Source organism: Bombus bifarius, unplaced genomic scaffold (genome assembly GCF_011952205.1).
Source record: "Bombus bifarius isolate JDL3187 unplaced genomic scaffold, Bbif_JDL3187 scf7180000009200, whole genome shotgun sequence".
NCBI classification, from domain to species: Eukaryota; Metazoa; Arthropoda; class Insecta; order Hymenoptera; family Apidae; genus Bombus; species Bombus bifarius.
Window position 1 is genome coordinate 1,028,835 of NW_022884965.1, and position 19,733 is coordinate 1,048,567.

The following is a 19,733-nucleotide window of genomic DNA, read 5'->3' on the forward strand; positions in this document are numbered from 1 at the left end:
CATGATATACGCGGCCGCATTTCATATATTCCATTGTTTCCAAGTTTTCGGATCCATTTGTAAGATTAAATTTGTAATGCGGCCCACCACCCCGGACCCTGCCGCTTCGCCACCTCCTCGACGCCCATCCAGCTTTTCTGCGCGCACAACTAGAGAATCGACGCATATGGCCAACCGGCCAATTTCCATCAGGCGCTTCAATCGAAATTTGGATGCTGAAATTTTGCAGATTTTGTCATACTTTTGATGATCGCCAGAGAAAGAGGAAGAGAAAGAGAGAGAGAGAGAGAGCTTTGCTTGAATTAATCGTCGCTCAATCTAAACCACATAGCTTTCTAGTTTCAATTTCAATAGAAACAGATCTGACATAAGCTCTGTACAGTTCGAATGAAACTTTGATCACTCCACTTTTCATCATTTCGCATCCATACGCGAAAGTATTCTCGAAGAACGAAAATGGAGCGCGAAAAGGGAAAATCGGAAACGGGATCTGGGCCAGAGCTACGCGGCATTCATTTCCATCGGCGGTTTTCGTTGCTTCTGGACGAAATCACGAACGTGGGCGCGAACATGCGCCCGAAACGTATGGTGCATAAGCTGTTCGCTTTAACCGGCCACTTTCAGATTGGATAGCGCGCTCCTCGGCATATGGATTCGTCGCGGATTGAGCCGCGGTTTTCATCGCGAAATGGGAATTTCATTTCTATCGGAACCCGACACCGGGGCGACTGCCAACAGAATCGAAACAACAATCCTTTTAATCTAGCAACCAAGCTTCGTTCCTTTTCCCACTCTGAATCCTGACCAAAATTTTGCGAATCTTATTTTATATCCTTCTATATTTATTATCAAAGACAATGTGACTGTTCCACGATGCACAGAATAGAATATTCCTACACACTGTTGTAGCTCCCGTGTCAAATTCTCTCTAACAGTCAAAGTGACGTCAACGCGACAGAAAATACTCAGGGGGCGGGTCGCTTCTTCCGTTTCCGCAACGGAATCGGGCAGCAGCGCTCGAGTGAAGCAAACATGTTCAGGACGGTGCAAAGCACAGGTCGACCAGTCCACCTTCGCGCTGCCACACATGCGGCAGCCTTCCCAATTATACCGCGAGAGGTCCGCGAAACTTTCATAAATTTCGTCACAGAGCGAGCAAATGGCTTCCGGTCCAGCGGTCGGACATTGTCGATAACAGGCACGTCGCCAGGGGCGAATTCAATATCGCATTCGCACCGTTCTCGTCCAACTCCACCATTTCCAGTGCCTCTACCCTCCTTTCACCCTGGCGTTGTTCCATCCCCTCTGCGAGCGACGGTGTCCTCTCCTCCGCACTACCTCTACATCCCCCGTGCACCACCCCCTCCCCACTCCCTCCCACGCACCCCTCGCATTGTCCCTCGCATTGTTCCGAAAGTTTTCGCCGGAGCCGCGTAGTCACTGCGCCGCGCGCGATTACCATATGAATTAAAGTAATGTGATATACGATCACAGGGACTATCCGGCGGAGAGGCTCGAAGAAGACGCGCGGGGCCGCGCCGAGGAGGACAGCCTCGCAGAAGCTATCTGGAGACCGGCCCGATCGGAGCAGCCTGTCTCCTTCGATTGATCCACCAGATTCTTCTTACAAAAACAATTTATAGTATCGCTAAGAGCGATAACGATTCTCCAGCAGAGGAAGAATACGGTCGTGACAAGCGACAAATATTTTAATTTATATCAATTAAAAAAGACTTTCCATCGTGATATAATAATGAAATTAATTTAAGAAATGAAATCGTTCGTATAGTTTCATAGAATAGTAATTCGTACATGCAATCTAGACAGAAATAAACGTGAAATATCTACATGACGATCGTCGTTCGAAGGTTAAAAGAAGCATTAATTCGATGGGATTTAGCGAATAAAATTTTACGATCTCCGATTGATACTTTCGAATGGATAGAACAAGCAGAGCTCTATAAGTAAGAGTCAAGGTCTCTGATCGTAGAGAAAATTAGTACAATGCAAGGGTAGAGACGATACTCTGTCTTCGGAATTCTAGAAGAATCGTCCGGCGATCAGGGAATCACGGTATCGCTCGCAATTCATTTAACCGGAGAAGAAGCTGTACGCGTGGCAGTCCCAGATGCATTCAGATAAGAAGCTCGACCCCAGGAAAATGGGTGGTTGGTTTAAAACAGCGACGGATCCCCTTGGTCGCGGTCTGGACCTTTACTAGGAACGATTTGAAAGCGGTTGCACAATAGCTATCGGTTCGACGGGGCGCGTAGCACGCGTCTCTGCTTTCTGGCCGACGCGATATCTCGATCGCAATAAATTCACATTAACCTATCTGCTGGTGTGGCCCTTGCCGCAGCTTTAATACATCCCATCGGGCGGTCCGCCCTCTATATCGGCCGCGGATCCGCGCCGTCATCGGCGCCGATTTTAATTTTTCAATTTTACGAACCCCGTCGTCTTTTCTTGCCCTCTGCTTCTCGCCCATCTCTCTCCTTTCCTATTTCCTGCCTTCTTACTGATTTTGAAGCAGATGCAATCGTGATTCGATGATAATTGGATAGACCACGTATGAAATATTCCGTTTAATTCCTTTCGAGATAAAGCGATTGAAAGAGAGGATGAAAAAAATCTCGGTAAGTGATACAGGTATCGCGATTAAAAGCGTAAAAGCAAGTAAACAAGGGTTGGTTAAACGACTCGGTTCACAATGACCGGTGTAAGGCTCGAACATTAATTTCTAGTAATTATCAGAGGTGTAATTCACCCGGCGAGGGTCCCGGGTCGCGTCCGGGGTCGGCCAGTGCGTGTTAACGCCGTTGTTATGCCCCATTATATTGTCCTACCTACACGCCAGCCACAAAGGGGAAACGACAACTCTGCACAAACGACGAACAGAACAGATCTATTTTCAAAATTCTCACCCGCTGCTTTACGCTACTTGGTAGTAGGCAAAAATAATAAAAAGAGCCGATACGTTACAATTTTTTTCCAACGAATTTTCCTTTAAAAGCTACAAATATAAGTGTAAATGTAAGAACTACAAATTGTTCCGCTACGTAGCGATTCATCGATCCGCGAAATGTTTTTTGAGGCAGCGGAGAACTTTTTCAGCAACTTATCACGCGGCAAATCGGTTCGCGAAAGATGATTCATCGAGGCGTAAAGTTTAAAACTCGAGCAATTGTACGTCGGAACAATGGTGAACGGCGTCACCGCGTAACGAATCGCCGCGAAAATTGATAAAATATTATTAAACGCCACCCCGGGCCGCCGACCAAGAGATAGCATTACTAATTTATTTAAATGGACTTATCTTTCCGAAGCCCCGATAGGAATGTAAATTGAACCCCACTGAATCAAGGGAGTAATGGCACGAGTAAGATAAAGATATTTTATTGCTTTGCGGTCGGACATATTTAAGCAGGATGGAAAATCTTTTTTCCACCGTACAACCATCCCCTCTCTCTCTTTCTCTCATATGCTTCGATATCACAAAAAATCGTCCACCTTTTTTAACCAAGTTAATTGAAAAAAAGATATTCTTCCTCAGAATTCACGAAAAAGTACCTTCTGAACTTTATCAATGCTCAAACGACTATCCAAACGTGTAACCTTGAACGTCAACACGAAACACCGCGGCGCACGAAGCACACAGTGACAAGGAACGGAAGCTGGTGAGGGCGCGATCGTGCGGCTGGACCATTCGCAGAGGGATGAAACAGGCCTGCGAGGGTGGAAGGGACAGGAGGGAAGAGAGCGTGTGAGCCAGGGGATGGGAGAAGGTGGTGAATCCTCTTCTACACCTTGATTTACTGTCGGCGATATTTTCTCGTCGGCGCTAGTTGGCGCCTACCGCACCACCGCACTCGACAATGGTGGCCGCTTGACATTTTGTTTCGAATTATTGCCCGCCTGGCCGGTCCTTTCTATTTCGGCCTCTACCGCACGACACCGCTGCGGTCTGCTTTTTTCCCAGACAGCTCTTTGTCGAGCCGCAAACTATGCGCGAACGGTGCGCAGTATCCGCTTCGAATTCGGCGGCTGTCCTTTCACCGCGGATTTACCATCTCCCGCGACAGGACAGAAGGATTCAGCGATACCGGCGATATGCTGGACGCGTGTTTATTCTCGTGGTTGAGAAATTCGGTAAATTTGACACGTTTCCGTATTTTATACTACAAGCGGATGTATGTATTTCCATCGTAATTGCTTCTGGTATCGCGTGTGAAAAAGCTTAAAGGCGAAACGAAGCATATGTCCTAGAAAAGTGGCGTTGTGAAAATCGTTTAGCAACGTCTGATTGAGATCGATACGCCGAAACGGGGATCATCGTGAGACCGATGTAAGCTGCGTGTTCGCAGTCAAGTTACATAATCGCGACGAAACACCGTGGCTAATTGGGAATCGGGGTGACCGACGGCATTGGGACCCATCTTTCTACCAGCACTCGTATAAACTCTGACTTTCGGCCGTATACTTTTTTACAAAAATAAAGTGCTTCTTCGATTACAGTATCTTACATAGAAGTTCAAATCTTTGAAGCAAGTCTCGTTTCTTAACGAATGCAATGGAAGATGAAATATGTAAGGGTGAGTCACGTCTTGCTCGATCCGTTCATGGGAACACAGAAGCGAAGATATCGAATGATCGACGTAGCGTATGTGGTCTCGCGTCGAAGACGTGACTCGTCTGGCGAGAATCGGCAAACCGAGAAGTTAATGTCTTGGAACGGACGCCATATTAGCATATCCGCGTCCAATCGTCGCCCACGTGGCAAGGGCGCCGTGGCAAATCAGCCCGGAGCTATGACATTGTCATTATTTCACTGACAGAACAAGCATGCGCGCGATTCTCCACGGTGAAGTATCGCTAACAAGGGTGGGAAGACCGATTGTCTGATCGGAACCAAGAGGGATGAATGGCTGCGATGCTCCTTTTAAATCGAACCACCGAGCATAATGGTCAGGATCTCTTTCAAATCCACTTCCACATCCATACCGCGATTCGTTTTTATTGAATCGTTGCGGTCGTCGATTGATACTTTCGTCAACGTTTCGTGACTGTAAGAGAACGATTCCTCGAATTCGGCATCGAGTCCGTAGAGATGGAAGGGCGACGATAATAAGACGAAAGCGTGGAAGAAACGGAAGCGTCGGGGATGGATTTGCTCGTTAAATGGAAGACAGGAGCAGGCCACGGTGGAAAGAGGATGATGGGAATTTCCGAGGGGGTTCTTCCTAGTTTTATAAGGGATATGACTGTTCCCGGAGCCCGTGGGCTGCTTCGTGTTATTTATCTTTATGGACCTCGGGCAGAGGGTAAGTACACTTATTCTCGGGGTAGGGGGTTAAGGGGCGAAGTTAAGCCGAAACGAGGGCGGTAAGAGATTGTTTGTTGTATTGGCTGCGGTTTCGACGGGCTTAACGTTACCCGTTTAGGGGATTTCTCTGTGGTTTTTCTCTCGAGAGGCTGATACCTCCCTGAATAGTCTTCAGGGAGTTTTCTAGCGTGGATGTTCGATTCAACAAGTCGATATTTGCGCAAGTCACTTTCGCTGGAATATTTGTCAGTATCCTCCTTTGTAATTGTAATTTTTACGATCGTTTCTAAGAAACGTTATACGAGTAAGGTTTCTTAGGAAACAACGATCGATACAACGACGTTCGAAAGTATCCGAGTAGGGAGAGATTTCAAGTGGTCAAAAATTAATCTATTGCCGTGTAATCGGCTTTTGGGCGGTGCAGGGACAACCGTACAAAAGAGAAACGAATTAAAAAAAATAACTTTAATACCTCTGCCGAATGAGAGAGTTATTACCATGAGGAATTAAGGACAACGAATGAAATACGATGTAGAATAACGTTAAACTTCTGCTACGAAACCATAGAATTTATAAGATGGAGGAGAGACGAAACGAAGAAGTGGATAAGGTTTAACATTCGCAGAGTTCTCTTCACGGATATTCTTTTTATTCATTAACAACGATTCCGAATACATACAGTGCTTATGTACAGAGTGATATTTACATTGAACCGATACAACGTGACACGTCGTGATAAATAATTCTTATAAAACAAAACAGAACGCCGATGATAATTTTACACCTGTATGAAGAGTCATTTACATCAGACTTACATCGTGCACATATATCTAGAACAACGTCGTATGGGCCGCAATATTCTAAGAAATCCGTGGATCCGATATAGAATCGTTATTTGATAACGTCGAACTTCCACAGATACTATTCCATGAGTCGCTTTTACAGTATTAACGCCTCCTTTAGCGATCGAGGAAAGAACACCCTCATTTTTTTTTTTTTCATTAAAATTGAAAAAAATCTTCGAGGTCGAATATATATACACACTACTGCAATTATTGCTGTACAGAATACTGTAGCTTTTATCATTCTTATCCTTAAAAAGATTTATTCGTTTGTATTGGCTCGAACCCCATCTGTTTCCTTATTTTATTTCACCTCTGTCCCGATGCTTTTGATAAATTCTTAATTATCAATGTGCTCGATAGGAAGGACCAAAGAGGGAAACATAACAGAAATACACAGGTGAGCGAATCACGATTCAGCAGAGCGATGAAATAAGCAAACATTAAGCCAGGAATGGAAGTGGCGATAAGTCAAGCAATTCCGGGCAATATTAAGCCACTCCGAGCGGCAGGTTAACCCTATGTTAAGCCGTACGTCGAGCAGGAGGGGATCATAGGGGCGGGTGAGGCACGGCGGGGGTGGAGCCGGGGATAGCTACGGAGGTCGCGTGTATTTAAAACGCGAATGCGCGCCAGCCGATTCACTGTTTGAAGTTAAATGGAGTGTAAATGGCAGATAACAAACCGGCACTGTTTCCGATTACGGCATTCATTGTTTCCTACCATTATGCGCGCTCCGCCGGTTTGTGTGTTAGCCGGGGTACGGTTTACGATCTATTTATTGCCGCGCCACCCCCGACACACAAATGAACGCGGCTTACGTCGCGTTCTGCCCCGCCAGAACACGCTCTCTGCCCCACCTGTGCTGCAACCCTCTCGACACACCTGCCTACCAGCCAACGTGAATCAAAACGTTCGGTTTTCCAGCTGGAAAAAAATATTGAGAATATTTTAAATCGCGAAAATTGTGACGGCGTAAAAGAAAATAATTGGGATTCAAGCAATATTCGAGCGATCTATCATACCCTTAAAACTAGGATAAAGTCCGATCAATCGACGATTAATCGCGATATTTACAAATTTCTTCTACCTAATATTGACTAAAGAGGGAATATCACCTTATCTCGCAAAGGTAAGATCTCTTAAGTTAATCGGTAAAGCTTCTAGCGATTAGTTCGTTATCATACACGTATACCATGTAAAATGTCGTAATCGATTAATCTCGTGAAGTACTTCAGTTAAAATGGACAAGTGCAAAAATCTCGTGAATATTTGGTTAACGAGGAGTTTATGGTAGAATAAGTGATCCTGTGTATCGAGCTACGTATGTTAGGAGATGATATCTTAAAAAACTGGAAGAGCATTTATCTTCGTCCGATCGAATTTCAATTCTCATAGATGAATGATCAGAATGAAAACAGATTAAACGAGCCTTATAATAAAATAACAATAAAAAATAACACGCCTGAAACAAATTCTCTCACTTCTCCTTCCAAGTTCTCAAAGTCCTTAAAATTTAAACTCCATATCCTCCCCTTCGTAAAAGAAACATCTTAATTTTCAAACGAATAGCCACTGGTCAGTATCGTGTCTTCTGTCGACGATTTCCGTCGTCACTTGCTGTGAACAGTGGTGGCTCGTCTCTTCACTTCGACCTGATCCACGATCGCGTCGCTCTCCTTATCCTGATGCGCAGTCATGTGCCTAGTCAGATGGTGCCTTTCCCTAAAGCTCTCGTCGCAGACGGGGCACCTTAGTTTCTCCTCCCTTCGCCTTCTGGCAGCTTCACCGGAGTTTTCGTTCTTATGATGTGATCTCATGTGGTACACCAGGTCGGAGGTCATCCGAAATGATAGATTGCACTTGGCGCAAACATTTTGCGCGGGCAGAGTCAACGCGGCGAACGACGAGGGCAGAAGACCAGCCACCCCAGCGGCCGTCGCCAGAAATCTCGGTCTAGTCAACGCATCCGCCATCGGTGGAAACACGGAGATCGGATTGTATGACAAATTCGGATAAACTGGTGGTAGATCCGGTCGGAAGCTGGGTATCTTTGGACTGGGTACTTTGGGTGGCTGGGCAATCTGGGGTATCTTCAAATTCTCCAGTAGACCAGGTTGACTGCTCTCGGGACTGACCAGGAAAGGATAAGACATTTTCGTGGGAAACGGCGCGTACTTGTATCCAGTAGTAGCTGTCAGTGGTACCACTGGTGGACTGACGCTGCTCTGGTACCCGGTACGATCGTCTGGCGATATGGAGGATCTTGGCGAAGTCTGTCCATCGTCGTTGAAGCCGTTCCTTTGTGCTGTCAGATTCACCTTCGTAAACGCGCTTCGAGATTCTCCATGTCTGTCGGTCGGACAGGGTATAACTGTATCGTAAACCTTGTTGCAAGTCAGATTTGGCTCCACCGCATCCGGGCAAGTGGTTAACATCGACTGATGAGTAGCAAACGCAGGTGGACTGGGTGATTTCTGTAGACGGGTGCCAGAGACGTACCTCCGAGTGTCGGTATCAGGTGACAAACCTGGTAACGTCGGAGTCAGCGTTCTCGGAGATATATATGGAGGACTTAAAGAGTTCTCCGTGCACTGCATCATCCTCCTCCTATCGGAACCACCGGTGTCGTTGTCGTAGTTCTTGATCGTGAGATTCTGTGGCAGTCTATCCGAGTCCAAGATGTTCTCCGTTGATATTTCTTCGCGAATACGATCCTTCCTGCTCGACACCATCCTCATTTTCTCGCTCTGCCGACGAGCAAGGTTCTCGTCAGGCGCGACGAGGAACGCCACGTCGAAGGAACGCTTGCTAGCACGCTGAAGAGGATACGAAGCGTCGGAGGTGACGTCGCTGATAGACGGAGGACTGGACGACGTCAACCCCGACGTGGCCGTCGTAGACGTCGCGGGGGCGGCACGGTCGATGCCACTCGTACGATCTTCCATTGTCATCCTGCTCGCTCCGGATGATCGACCTGTGACAATGACGGCCGATGGTCAATTTACCAAGCTCCGCGGAAATGATGGATGAGGCTCGCGCTTCTATACTCTAACACCAGGTGTTACGACCATGCTCAAACTGAGGGAAACTGGGTCAATGAAAATAGACAAGCGATTTCGTAGATGCGTTTGAACGAGTGGAAACGCGTAATCGAACGTCGGTGAAAATTGACAATATCATCTAAACGATTGATAGCGCGAATAACAAAGACTTTCACGTAGAAATTACAAAGCAATTAAGTACACGAAATTAAGCGTAGTAACAAAGTAATTCTCTAAAAACTACAATTTTCGTAGAGAAACGAAAGACCACTTAATTGCTTTGTTTCAAGCATACAAAACTAAACTTACCGGACCACGCGTCCAACAGAGAATTCTTCCTCCGGCAATCACCGTGTAACAGCCACGCTGCTCACCCCCTTCGGGTGTCAATCCTCCTTGGTCTAAGACATCAGTTCACACAGTTTCCTTCCATCGGATAACAAACATGAGGTTAATCACAAGCGTCGGTGATAACACCGGCACAGATGAGCGATCCGATCGCAGTAACACCGAAGAAGAAACACAGAGAACGAGGACAAGGGTACAACGTGCATCGGCGGACCACGTTAAAATGAGGGAACCGGCCGCGCATCCCCTGTATTTAGGGGTAGAATCCCGCGGAGGGTAGCTCGGCGTGGCAGGTGGAGGCGCAACGAGGGTGGCACCGGCCAATGGCAACGTTCCCAGGGTTAGACGGGGGTGGAGCGTACGAACGGGGTGAACATATTCGGTCGTCGGGACGCGTCTGCTAGTCCCATCCAGACCACGCCTACATATTTCAGGTTCGACACATGTGCCCGGGATCGTCGTCGTCGTCGTCGTAGCCGTCCTCGTCGACTCTTTCCTCTTCTGCCCTCTCTCCACGTTGCGCAACGCGTTCCGCAGGATCCCGTTACCCCGTTAGCCCGAGATCTAAAGGGAATGGGGGTGATGGCGGGCCCGAGCGGGGCTGTAATTCAGCCTGACAAACGATCTTGAATATTTTTAACGCCCGCGCCAGCCTCGACTCCTTTTTTTATGGTCGATCTCCTGGATATTGGACGTTCGGCAGACTCGTCGAATCCGCTGATGGACCTCCACCGTGCCCGATTATCCCGCCAATGATCATTCGCCCCGACTTTTCGAGCATTCCCTCCAGCATTTTCTATTCGAGAGAAATCTTTTCTCCGATCTTTCTTTTCGTCTTTAACGTTTATAAGGTTGCATATAGATTCAACGACGTTGAAGAATCATTTCGATTTTAATTCTTTATTTTTGAAGTTCAGGACTATTCGTGGTTTAATAGTTGGTCATCTTACGAACATCTCGTTACCGAAGAGAAACGAGGTGCATTAAATTGACCGTAGCGGACAGAAGGTACCAGCAGAGCCACCAGAGATCATCATTTTACGGATTATCTTCTTGACGAATTCCTCCCATTTCTCGGCAGTTCGATAAATACCACGATCCCTCCAGGTGATATGCGGCTCTTACGAAAGCATTTCTACCCGATAATCACAATTTTTTATCATCTTTTCAACGCCATTGTTTTACCAACACCTCCATCGTGACAAAATTTCACTTAAAATTATTCGGCAAAGCTTGTTAATATTTGCAATATTTTTTCAGCGGATGTTAAAGCATAAAAATAGTAAAACGGAACGATACAAGTAAAGGAAGCAGAGTGAGACTGGAGTTCTATGCTTGAGCAATAATACCCGCTATCGCGAAAAAAAAGGAAGTAAAAAGGCTGGCTAGCACGCGAAGCCAATAGGCGATCAATCATAAAACTGGTGATCTATTTTGCCCGGCATGTGAGAGCCGTCGAGTTCTTACGCTCACGATTCCCGGGATTCTGCGAACTCTGCGGGGAACGCCTAGAGGTTAAAGGACATTAACTTCTTGATTGAGTCGGCAAAAAGTTGTAATGACCTTTCGATTGGACTGGCCGACCCCAGCGGAGATTCGCGGATCACGGAAGACGAAACGACCTGTATCTAAGTTTTTCCCAGCTTCCCTGTTTCGAAATTATTTACTACAACCAGATTAATAATTATTATACGACGAACCACCGTTATAAACATTTCTCCCGGTGTTGCTCCACACGAGTAAGAGAAAAGGAGAACTTTCTCGAAGCTAGAATAAATTGAATCATTCGACTATCAACGAAGCAGATGATGGCGAACGGTCCAAGCCGGGTTTAATCCTAATTCGTGGTCGTAAAGTCGACAGAGCCGTTTCGTCGACGTTATGTGTGACACGCGACTCGCTGCGGGACGTCTAGGAACGTTTCTATATCTTTCGCCAGCCATTCCTGGCTTATGAACCATATTTATTGCCGATCGTGGCATCCTGTCCCTGCGCGCTTCTGATGGCGATATACCAATCCCTAATACCACTTTATGCTTCTCCGCTGACGCTCCAACGACTATCCTTGCTACCTTTTCTCCACTGCCAGTCCTTTTTTTTTAAAGAACGAACTAAAAAAAGAAAAACTTATTATTTTATCGAGAGGGGTGAAGACTCGGATTCGTGAGAATCATCTAAGTGTAATTTCGCAGGCATCTGTCCTCGTTATCCTCCAAATCGGACAGAAAGGGCAACTTCGCGACGCCCAATTCGTCCGAGTTAAACGAGCAGAGGGTCGCTGGTCGACCGGCACGTGACTGACACGCGTGAACTGTTAACGCTGAATCGTAACAGGGAATGTTAACACTGACGTTGCTTCACCAAAGGGACACCTTGCAGAAAGCTTCCCACTCGCTCGTATGACCCCCATTGCTGCATTGAATTATGCGAAAATTTCTAGAAGATTACTCGAATTAATTTTCAACTACATCGTCTAGTCTATATATGTCCGAAATCCAATGGGTATTTAATTTATTCATTCCTTTTTAAGAGAAACGACTCGACGTGCTTCCGAGCAATATCTTGCGATACTTTCCAGTTGGCTGACGCTAACACGAGGACTGCTGAGTCTGTCCGGTGATAAATATGCAGCCGATGCAGTTGATGAGAGAAGGTCGTTTATCAATCACCCATTAACGCAGCCCCAGCACTCTGTGCAGCTTTACCGGCTCCGTCGAAAACCTGCTCGCTCCTGCCTCCATATTTCACGGAATCATCGTGATTCTCTTCCAGCGGGTTTCCCCGGGCGCAGTCGATTTTCCATTAAAAGCCGGCATCCACATTGGTCGCATACAAGCTCGCCGCGTTTCAAGGAAATATCCCATCGAGATACGTCCCTAGGCCAATCATACCTCTTCAGAAGCTTGCTAAAATCGTGACCTATAATCTGTGGAATTGCGTCCCATATACCACGAATGAATCGTGACTTAAATCGATCGAATAAAGATTAGTCGATCGAAGGATTTGCGAAAGTTTGAAAAATATTACAAAACCGCGGTATCCAGTCAAATTGGAAAGTCCAATTTCTGCATGTCTTCTGGCAATGAAAAGAAATAAATGAACAAACGATTTGTACAGCTCGAAAAAACAGGGCGGTACATCTTGAGTCCTTGATAAATTGAATGTGTGATGAGGATCAGAGAATTCTCGAAAATAGCTGGCCACGGTGTACGTCATCCGCGAAAGGGGAAGAGGTACGCAGCCCTGACGACGAGTACCAGAGATTTAGATTTTACGGCCGCTTGAGCAATTTCTTGACTTATAAGCGGAACCATGCATACCAAGTGAGCCATCAAATGTTTCTGACTGTCTTAATTCCTGGAATCACCCTCCAAAAAGTGGCACAGCTTCATGACGAGCCAGCTTATTATCCAGACTCTTCGCAATCTCGCTTTATTGCTCGACATAATTGCCAATTATTTTTATATCCAAATATTATTTTCCTAGGAACTTTGTGATAACGTTCGCGGAAGTTACAAAGTTATATCCAATCAAACTTCCAAGTCGAATCTTCGCATTCAACCGTAGCGTTGTTTCAAACTGTGATCACTCGGCTCCGCAATACGGGGTTCCAAATAAACATCGATCAAAGCCCACCCGCAGCATCTTTTGGCTAACACCAAAACTGCAACGACATTGATCCGTAGCTTCGAAATCTACCGCACCAACCGAACGTCTCCGACGAAATTCGAATTCACTTTGCGCGTTTACAGGATGGCGGAGAGAAGTTTGTCCTCCCTCCTTCTCTGCCGCTCTTGTTGATATCATCCGGAGACGATATCGACTTGCTCCGCAGTTGCTCGGGGAATTTAATTCTATTCGAAGTGCCACCTAAGATGCCACCTTCGCCTCTTATCTCTGTGCACACGGTGGGCTGCGCGTGGCGGTTGCTTATGTGTTACGTGAATACCTTACCTAAACGCCCGGCGAGGAAGCGTTTCTGCGTGCCGTTACCTACACGCCAAGCCCCCACAACCCTCGATAGAACCGTACCATCCCCATGTCGCGTTTCTACCACTGGCACACAGAGGGGGAGTCGACCGAGAGAAATTAATGCGACTTCCAACCGGGCGTTATCGGACGCCGCTATCTCGCGCCTCGCTCGCGGAAAACGTGAGTCGCCTAGGCGAGAAGTTTCAGAATTTAAGTGGCGAGGCGCCACGAAACGTACGCGACCGTCGGATTTCAGGATCGACCCGATCAGATGTAGGAATTCTATATAGGGGGTTCCTGATAACGGTGATTTAAAATCGAAGAATATCGAGAGCTTGTAAATCCCGACGATCCGATGTATACGAATTATGGTCTGGCGTGTGCAGGAAGCAACCAATCAAACGATACAAATTAATGGCACGCGTAAATATTCATGGGTCATTAATCATCGGCGTGACTGGCATCAACGCGCGAACGCGATGCTCTCTTAAGAGCGCACCCCTTAACGCCGATTTAATCACAATGAATAATCGTGTGGAAGCAGTTCCGTGTAATCCAACGTATCTCGAAGAATGATCTTCATTTTGTATACTTCTATTAAGAAAAATAGACGCGCGAGACAAAAGGGGTGGCGCAAAGCAACAAAGAATGCCTTATAGAACGCTGAAGATCGCGTAGATGCAATGCACAGGCGTCGCGACGGTCTTGTCGACGGCTTTACGATTATATTTGCCGAAATCTTGGAAGAGGGGTGACCGTTCCGCGTGCACGGGTTCGTGATTCCCCCATGGTCGTCGACGCAGGCCGAGCAGCGCCAGGGAACGAGGAGGGTTGGAGGTCGAGGAAGGTAGCTAGAGGCCTGGAGGAAGCTGGATAGAAGGGAGTTATTAGAATGGTCCGGAAAAGATGGCGCGGAGTCGCTCCGTATTTTTATACTGTATGGCCGCTGCTTTGCATAATCCCGCACTTAGCTCGCTCGTCCCGAGATGCCGACTCGCTATGCAGATCTGCTCCGCTCTCTGAAAACCCGAACCTACCGAGCGTTTCGTCGTTTCAGCGAATGATGGACGATGCGTAGACCCTGCGCTACCCTGCCGCAGACCCTCGAGTCTTCCCTCTGAAGAGAATTCGCTTCCTAAACCGACAACTGAGACGATATCGGTAACGTTGGCTGTAGAACGGAGAGTGAAAGTCGAATTTTTAAATGAACGAAGATTTTGTAGCTTTCGAGGATATTCCTACGAGGAAAAGGATCGTTTGGGATGTAGTTAAAGACAAGAATAATGGAACGAAAATATTCTAAAATATCGAAGATCGATTTACAGATATCTATAGATTATCTGGTAGTTAATAACGATAAACATATATTTTAAATTTCTACTTCCATCGCAGTTTTCTACTATCTAAATATCACGTATTGTTAAATTCTACGTCACCTAAACATTTTTTTCTTTTAAAAAATCACTCTCGCACTTCCACGAGTATTTCTCTCGGCTTGCTGCATTATTTTTCATTGTCGGATCTCGCTGTCTCGATTCCCGAGACTGAAATATTTAATTATCTTACGACAGGTGAGTGTGACAAAGATTGTTTCGAGTGCAATGTCACGGAACATTTGTCAGTGGGCTCAGTTGACACGAAGACGAGCTTCCCGCTCGGAGACGTCTCATTTGCAACGGAGAAATCGCATCTTCCCTTCTCCTGCTGTCTCGCGGCGGCTATGTCCGCAAAAGAGAATACTGGAAACGGTGAGAAAGCGCGGAAGGCGTCATCAATCTTGCAGCGAGAAGACCCAGGACGACCGTGGCGTCGTTCTGAACGTCACAGATGTGACTTTGATTCTCTTTCGGCGTTCCCAGGAGAAACGAACCTAGATTAAGTCTGTCCCACGTGTAATTTGTCCGAGTCCTGATTCCCGAGCTGCCTCGACGTGCCAGATCCGCGAAAATGTAGCAAACACCTGGGTATCTCAGAAAGAATTAGCAGAGACTTCGAGAAATTCGACCACGATAAGATGGTTTTCGACTTTTTGCTTTAAATCGCATCCTTTGTCCTGCCATTCGAGATTCAATGGATGGTAAAAGGCTAATTAAAATGTCGATTAAAGGTGTAGCGATAGATACGATTAGATACGGAACAACATATTTCATAGTTACAGCTAGAACGAAGCATATGTGCAGGGTATCCAGTTTCACTATCTTTCGATCCACCAATCGTCCGTTCATCGCCCCTAACTGCGCTGTCAGAAGCAATCACGTCGGATCCTCGGAGATCAACCCTCTGTTCAATGTTTTCCTACCTGATCGTTCAACTGCGTCTCCACGGAAATGAATGCGGTACAAATGTCGAGACTGATTCTTAAATCTGCTATGAATGCTTCGGACGTTTAAAGCAACAGGTTTTACAAAATACAAAGTTCAAGAATTAAGAGAAAATATGGCGTATTCATTACGTCACGTGTCGTTAAATATTACCACGCATCTTTCTTTAGATATAAAAATCTTATTTTATAGGGAAGCATAAGAAGAATATTCTTTATCGTAAAAAAATACGAAGGAGCAACACCAGGCATTCGATATCTGGCTGCGGTTCCGAAAGTTCACGCGCAGCGTATTCCGTAAAGGCAGCAAGTGCGACGGACTCGGTCACGGTGGATGCACTGACTCTGACAGAGAAACCAAGGTATAAAACCTCTGGCCCGTTGCAACGCCGGCCACGTTACGAAAAGCACGATTATACCGGAGGAGCAGGGGATGAAACCGGGAGCATACCTTAGTTGTCCGCTCGTAAAGCAACCCCGTATGCCCGAGGAGTGCGTGCCGGGTCTGTCTATCTCTCTCTATACCCCTTTCGCCGCTACTCTTACTATTTCTGTATTTCCGCCTCGACCCTTCTCTCTTTCTCTTGCTCACGTCTCTACGGAGTGTTTGTTAAACCGGAGGAATATGCATGAGAGGGCCAGCCGGCACGGAGTTATGCTCCGCTGATCTTAACGTTGGTCACGACCTTAAATATGTATATAAGCCCAGCTTAGCAAGGTAATCGAATGGCTCGGAGAAGAATGGTCTCGGTCATCTGAAGATGGGCATCAATTTTAAGAAATGTATATGGTATACATAAGCGAAGATCTTCCGATGGAAAAATTTTAAGGTCGCAACTATCGTATCACGATTAGTATATCGTATAATCGTGTACATAGCACGGAGGATAGCAATCCTCGTGGTGAGCAGAGAAAGAAAGCACGCGACATATTCTCGTAAGCATGCATCATGCGTTTAGACGTGCACGCATATACATACGTAGGACATATGGTGGTTGGCACGGTGCTTGGCCCCCATGCAAAGACTTTACAGAGACTTCTAGGGCAGGGTTCAGCCCTTGGCTCACCTCCCCCCGTTGGTCCATCCCCCACTCTGAGAGTCCTCATGAGTTTTCAATGAGATTAGCGGCCCATCTGTGCGGAGACCGACCCCATCGTCATCATCGAGCACGAACAAAGCTAGTCAACCTGCTCACTGCCCGTACACTCTCCGTGGGGGTCTCTTCTGCTTCATGGTGTACGCACCATGCGTGCACTTGCCGCACAAACTCATCCGTGGCCCTCGTCTCCGGTTGCGCGATGGTTAGAGAAAATACCATGTTTTTAGCCGCCCTCATCATATGGTTGCATTTAAAATCTCCGACGACCGCAATGCTTATGGGAATCGATGGAAACCATGGACCACCCGAATTATCTTTATTCTCAGCCTCTCTTAGCATTCTACGCGCTTTTCTGCGTCATCCTCCGTAAGATGTTTGAGAAAGGTATTTTTCTTTCTTGCGGTTTCTTGAATCCTTGCAATTTGAAACATTTACAAAGCGTTTATATAGTTTTCACGATAATCTAATTTTCTTCGTATGAAGCTAATACATGAATCGTAAACTTTTTACGGAGAATGTTTAACCCTCGTAGTTAATTATAAAAATCTTTGAAAAACACTGTGGAAAGCCGCAAAATCTGACCGATTAAAGAGCGAAACGGTATCGATCCCTTTTGATGGGGTACGGTACTTTGGCTCCGGGGGCTACGTATTTGGGTCCATGGTGGCCCATATGGAGCCTGCCGAGCGCATATGTTGCGACAACGCCGCTAACGACCTGCCTTCGGCCTCCGTAATGCTAAACTGCGGTTCGATTCTCACCCCATGAAACTAAATAACCATTCGATTGTCATTGGTAAATAGGTAATCAGGACCGTCAGTATCATCACGGATCTACGAGCCGCAACTACTTATCTTTTTATCCTCTTCCCATTCAAAAAATATAAGAGACCAGAATCTAAATGTTATGATTATAACAATTAGAATTCCATGATATTCAACATTTTTTATCATTATCATCACTATGCGCATCTTCTTATGAAAAACGACACAGCGAAGTATCTTACTGTTTCTCTGAAACTGAGATTCCAATGGCAAAAGTGAAACGTCCGCGATTTTTTGATCAAAGATCAGCAAAAAGCGATCACGGGGGTGCGTTAAATGCTTTGGCCAAGCGAAATCCCGCGGCAGTTCCGCCCTCCTTACTCTTTTCGTCAACCTGCAAGACTAAACGAGTTACGTATTACGACGGGGGGTTGCCGAGGGGTGAACTGGTACTCAATACCAGGTTGTATGTTCTGGCCGTGCCATCTGGCACGCTATTATACGAGTATTTTAATTTAATTAACTCGCCGCATCGATCGATATTATCGGCGCTTTCCCGGGATTAAGCTTGTACGTGGACCACCGGCGAATTCGAATCTGCCGTTTAATTAGGATTTCGCCCAGCAACGCGAGCAACAGATTTTATGGAAACGAACCGCGCCGCATTCGTGAACGCAGATCGATCGCGTCACTTGTTTTTTCGTACATTCGCTTTTATTAAACGTTGCCTGATTTTCTATCTCGACAATCATAAAAAAACAAGTAGAGTTGAAATCTAAGATCCACCTAGAAAATGGCTCCTCTTTAATTTCAACAGGATGAATTAAGACGTTGAATTTGCATTTATGAAGGTTTCGTTAACGACATATTTTCCCAATCTTGGCCAAGGCAACAGAGCTTTGGATGTTTCTCTCTGGTAATGACGTCAAGGCGCTATCTGATGCTCGAACAGAGTCGAACAGGGTTGTCTGGCCCCGATGAGACACTCTCAGTGTATTCCTGTATTTACAACATATTTGCGGCAGCGCGAACACAGCTCTTTGTCATAGCCGAGTGATTTTCGGGTGGGCATTGGTCCCGTCGAAGAGAACTAGTGCGCCATTGTACTTTCAGGGGGTCATTGTGATCGACTGTACCCTCATCCATACTGCACAGTGCACTTCCCCTGCTCGTGCATCTGTCCTCAATCAACGGCCTACGAAAATGGGATATATGCGACCTCGTCGCGGCGAAACTATTGGCCGTCGGCATCTCTCAGATAACCAGATTATATCGAGAAGAAATTTTACTCGAATATCAAACGAAAGGCAAAGAATAAAATAAAAGCGTCCGTTCTACGACTTACGTAGATATCCCAAAAAGCAAATAATGGCAGAAGAATGGCACAAGAAACTAGCTTTGCATAGCAGAGATGACTGGAATCCCAAGCAGAAATATCATTATCTTGTCGTAACTTCTTCTTGTGGTAAGAAAAGAAGATGGAGTTAGGTAGATTCAAAAGTGACGAGAATCACGGGTGACATAGCTCCTGGTTATCGGAGACAAAAACAACCCCGTCGGTCAACGATGGAAGACTGGCGACGGGGCGAAGGGGTGTTCGCGAAAGAATGGGACGCACTTAACTCGGTGTTGTTTAAACAGTTGTTTGATCGGCATTATACATTAGCATGTGGCTGGTGCCAATACTTATTGGCGATATAGTGTCGAAAGAAGCGCGTTAGGATACAGGCATACAATACGGAGGAACTTATCAAAGGACCTGTCTCTAAATTTCCATGAGAAATCCTGCGTCTGTCGCTTGGTCGTAATCCGTGCTGCCATTAAACGTAGCTTCTATCCAAAAAGGAAGGAAGAGCAAGACAAAAAACGCAAAAGGAGAAATGTGTCTGGCTTGCGGCCATCGACGTTGCTCTACTCGGCCAACACGAGGAAGAATCTTTCCACATTTCAAAAGCTGAACGTGCCCCGCGAGAAGCGAAGAAACACCTCTTAAGAACACTGAAACGGGGATCTATTCGCG

The 19,733-nt window shown here is 46.2% G+C and overlaps 1 protein-coding gene across 1 annotated transcript; it reads right to left on the bottom strand.

The window, feature by feature from the left end:
• Positions 1 to 5,950: 5,950 nt before the first annotated feature.
• Positions 5,951 to 11,604, bottom strand: LOC117214318. Its single transcript, XM_033460317.1, has 2 exons — positions 9,519 to 11,604; positions 5,951 to 9,142 (listed from the first exon to the last, which is right to left on the bottom strand). The coding sequence occupies exon 2, from the start codon at positions 9,117 to 9,119 to the stop codon at positions 7,779 to 7,781; it is 1,341 nt and encodes a 446-aa protein (XP_033316208.1). The 5' UTR covers positions 9,120 to 9,142; positions 9,519 to 11,604; the 3' UTR covers positions 5,951 to 7,778.
• Between the last annotated feature and the right edge of the window lie 8,129 nt (positions 11,605 to 19,733).

What these genes read in the sequence shown, in the direction of transcription:
- LOC117214318 (XM_033460317.1), bottom strand. Translation starts at nt 9,119, where the DNA reads ATGACAATGGAAGATCGTACGAGTGGCATCGACCGTGCCGCCCCCGCG.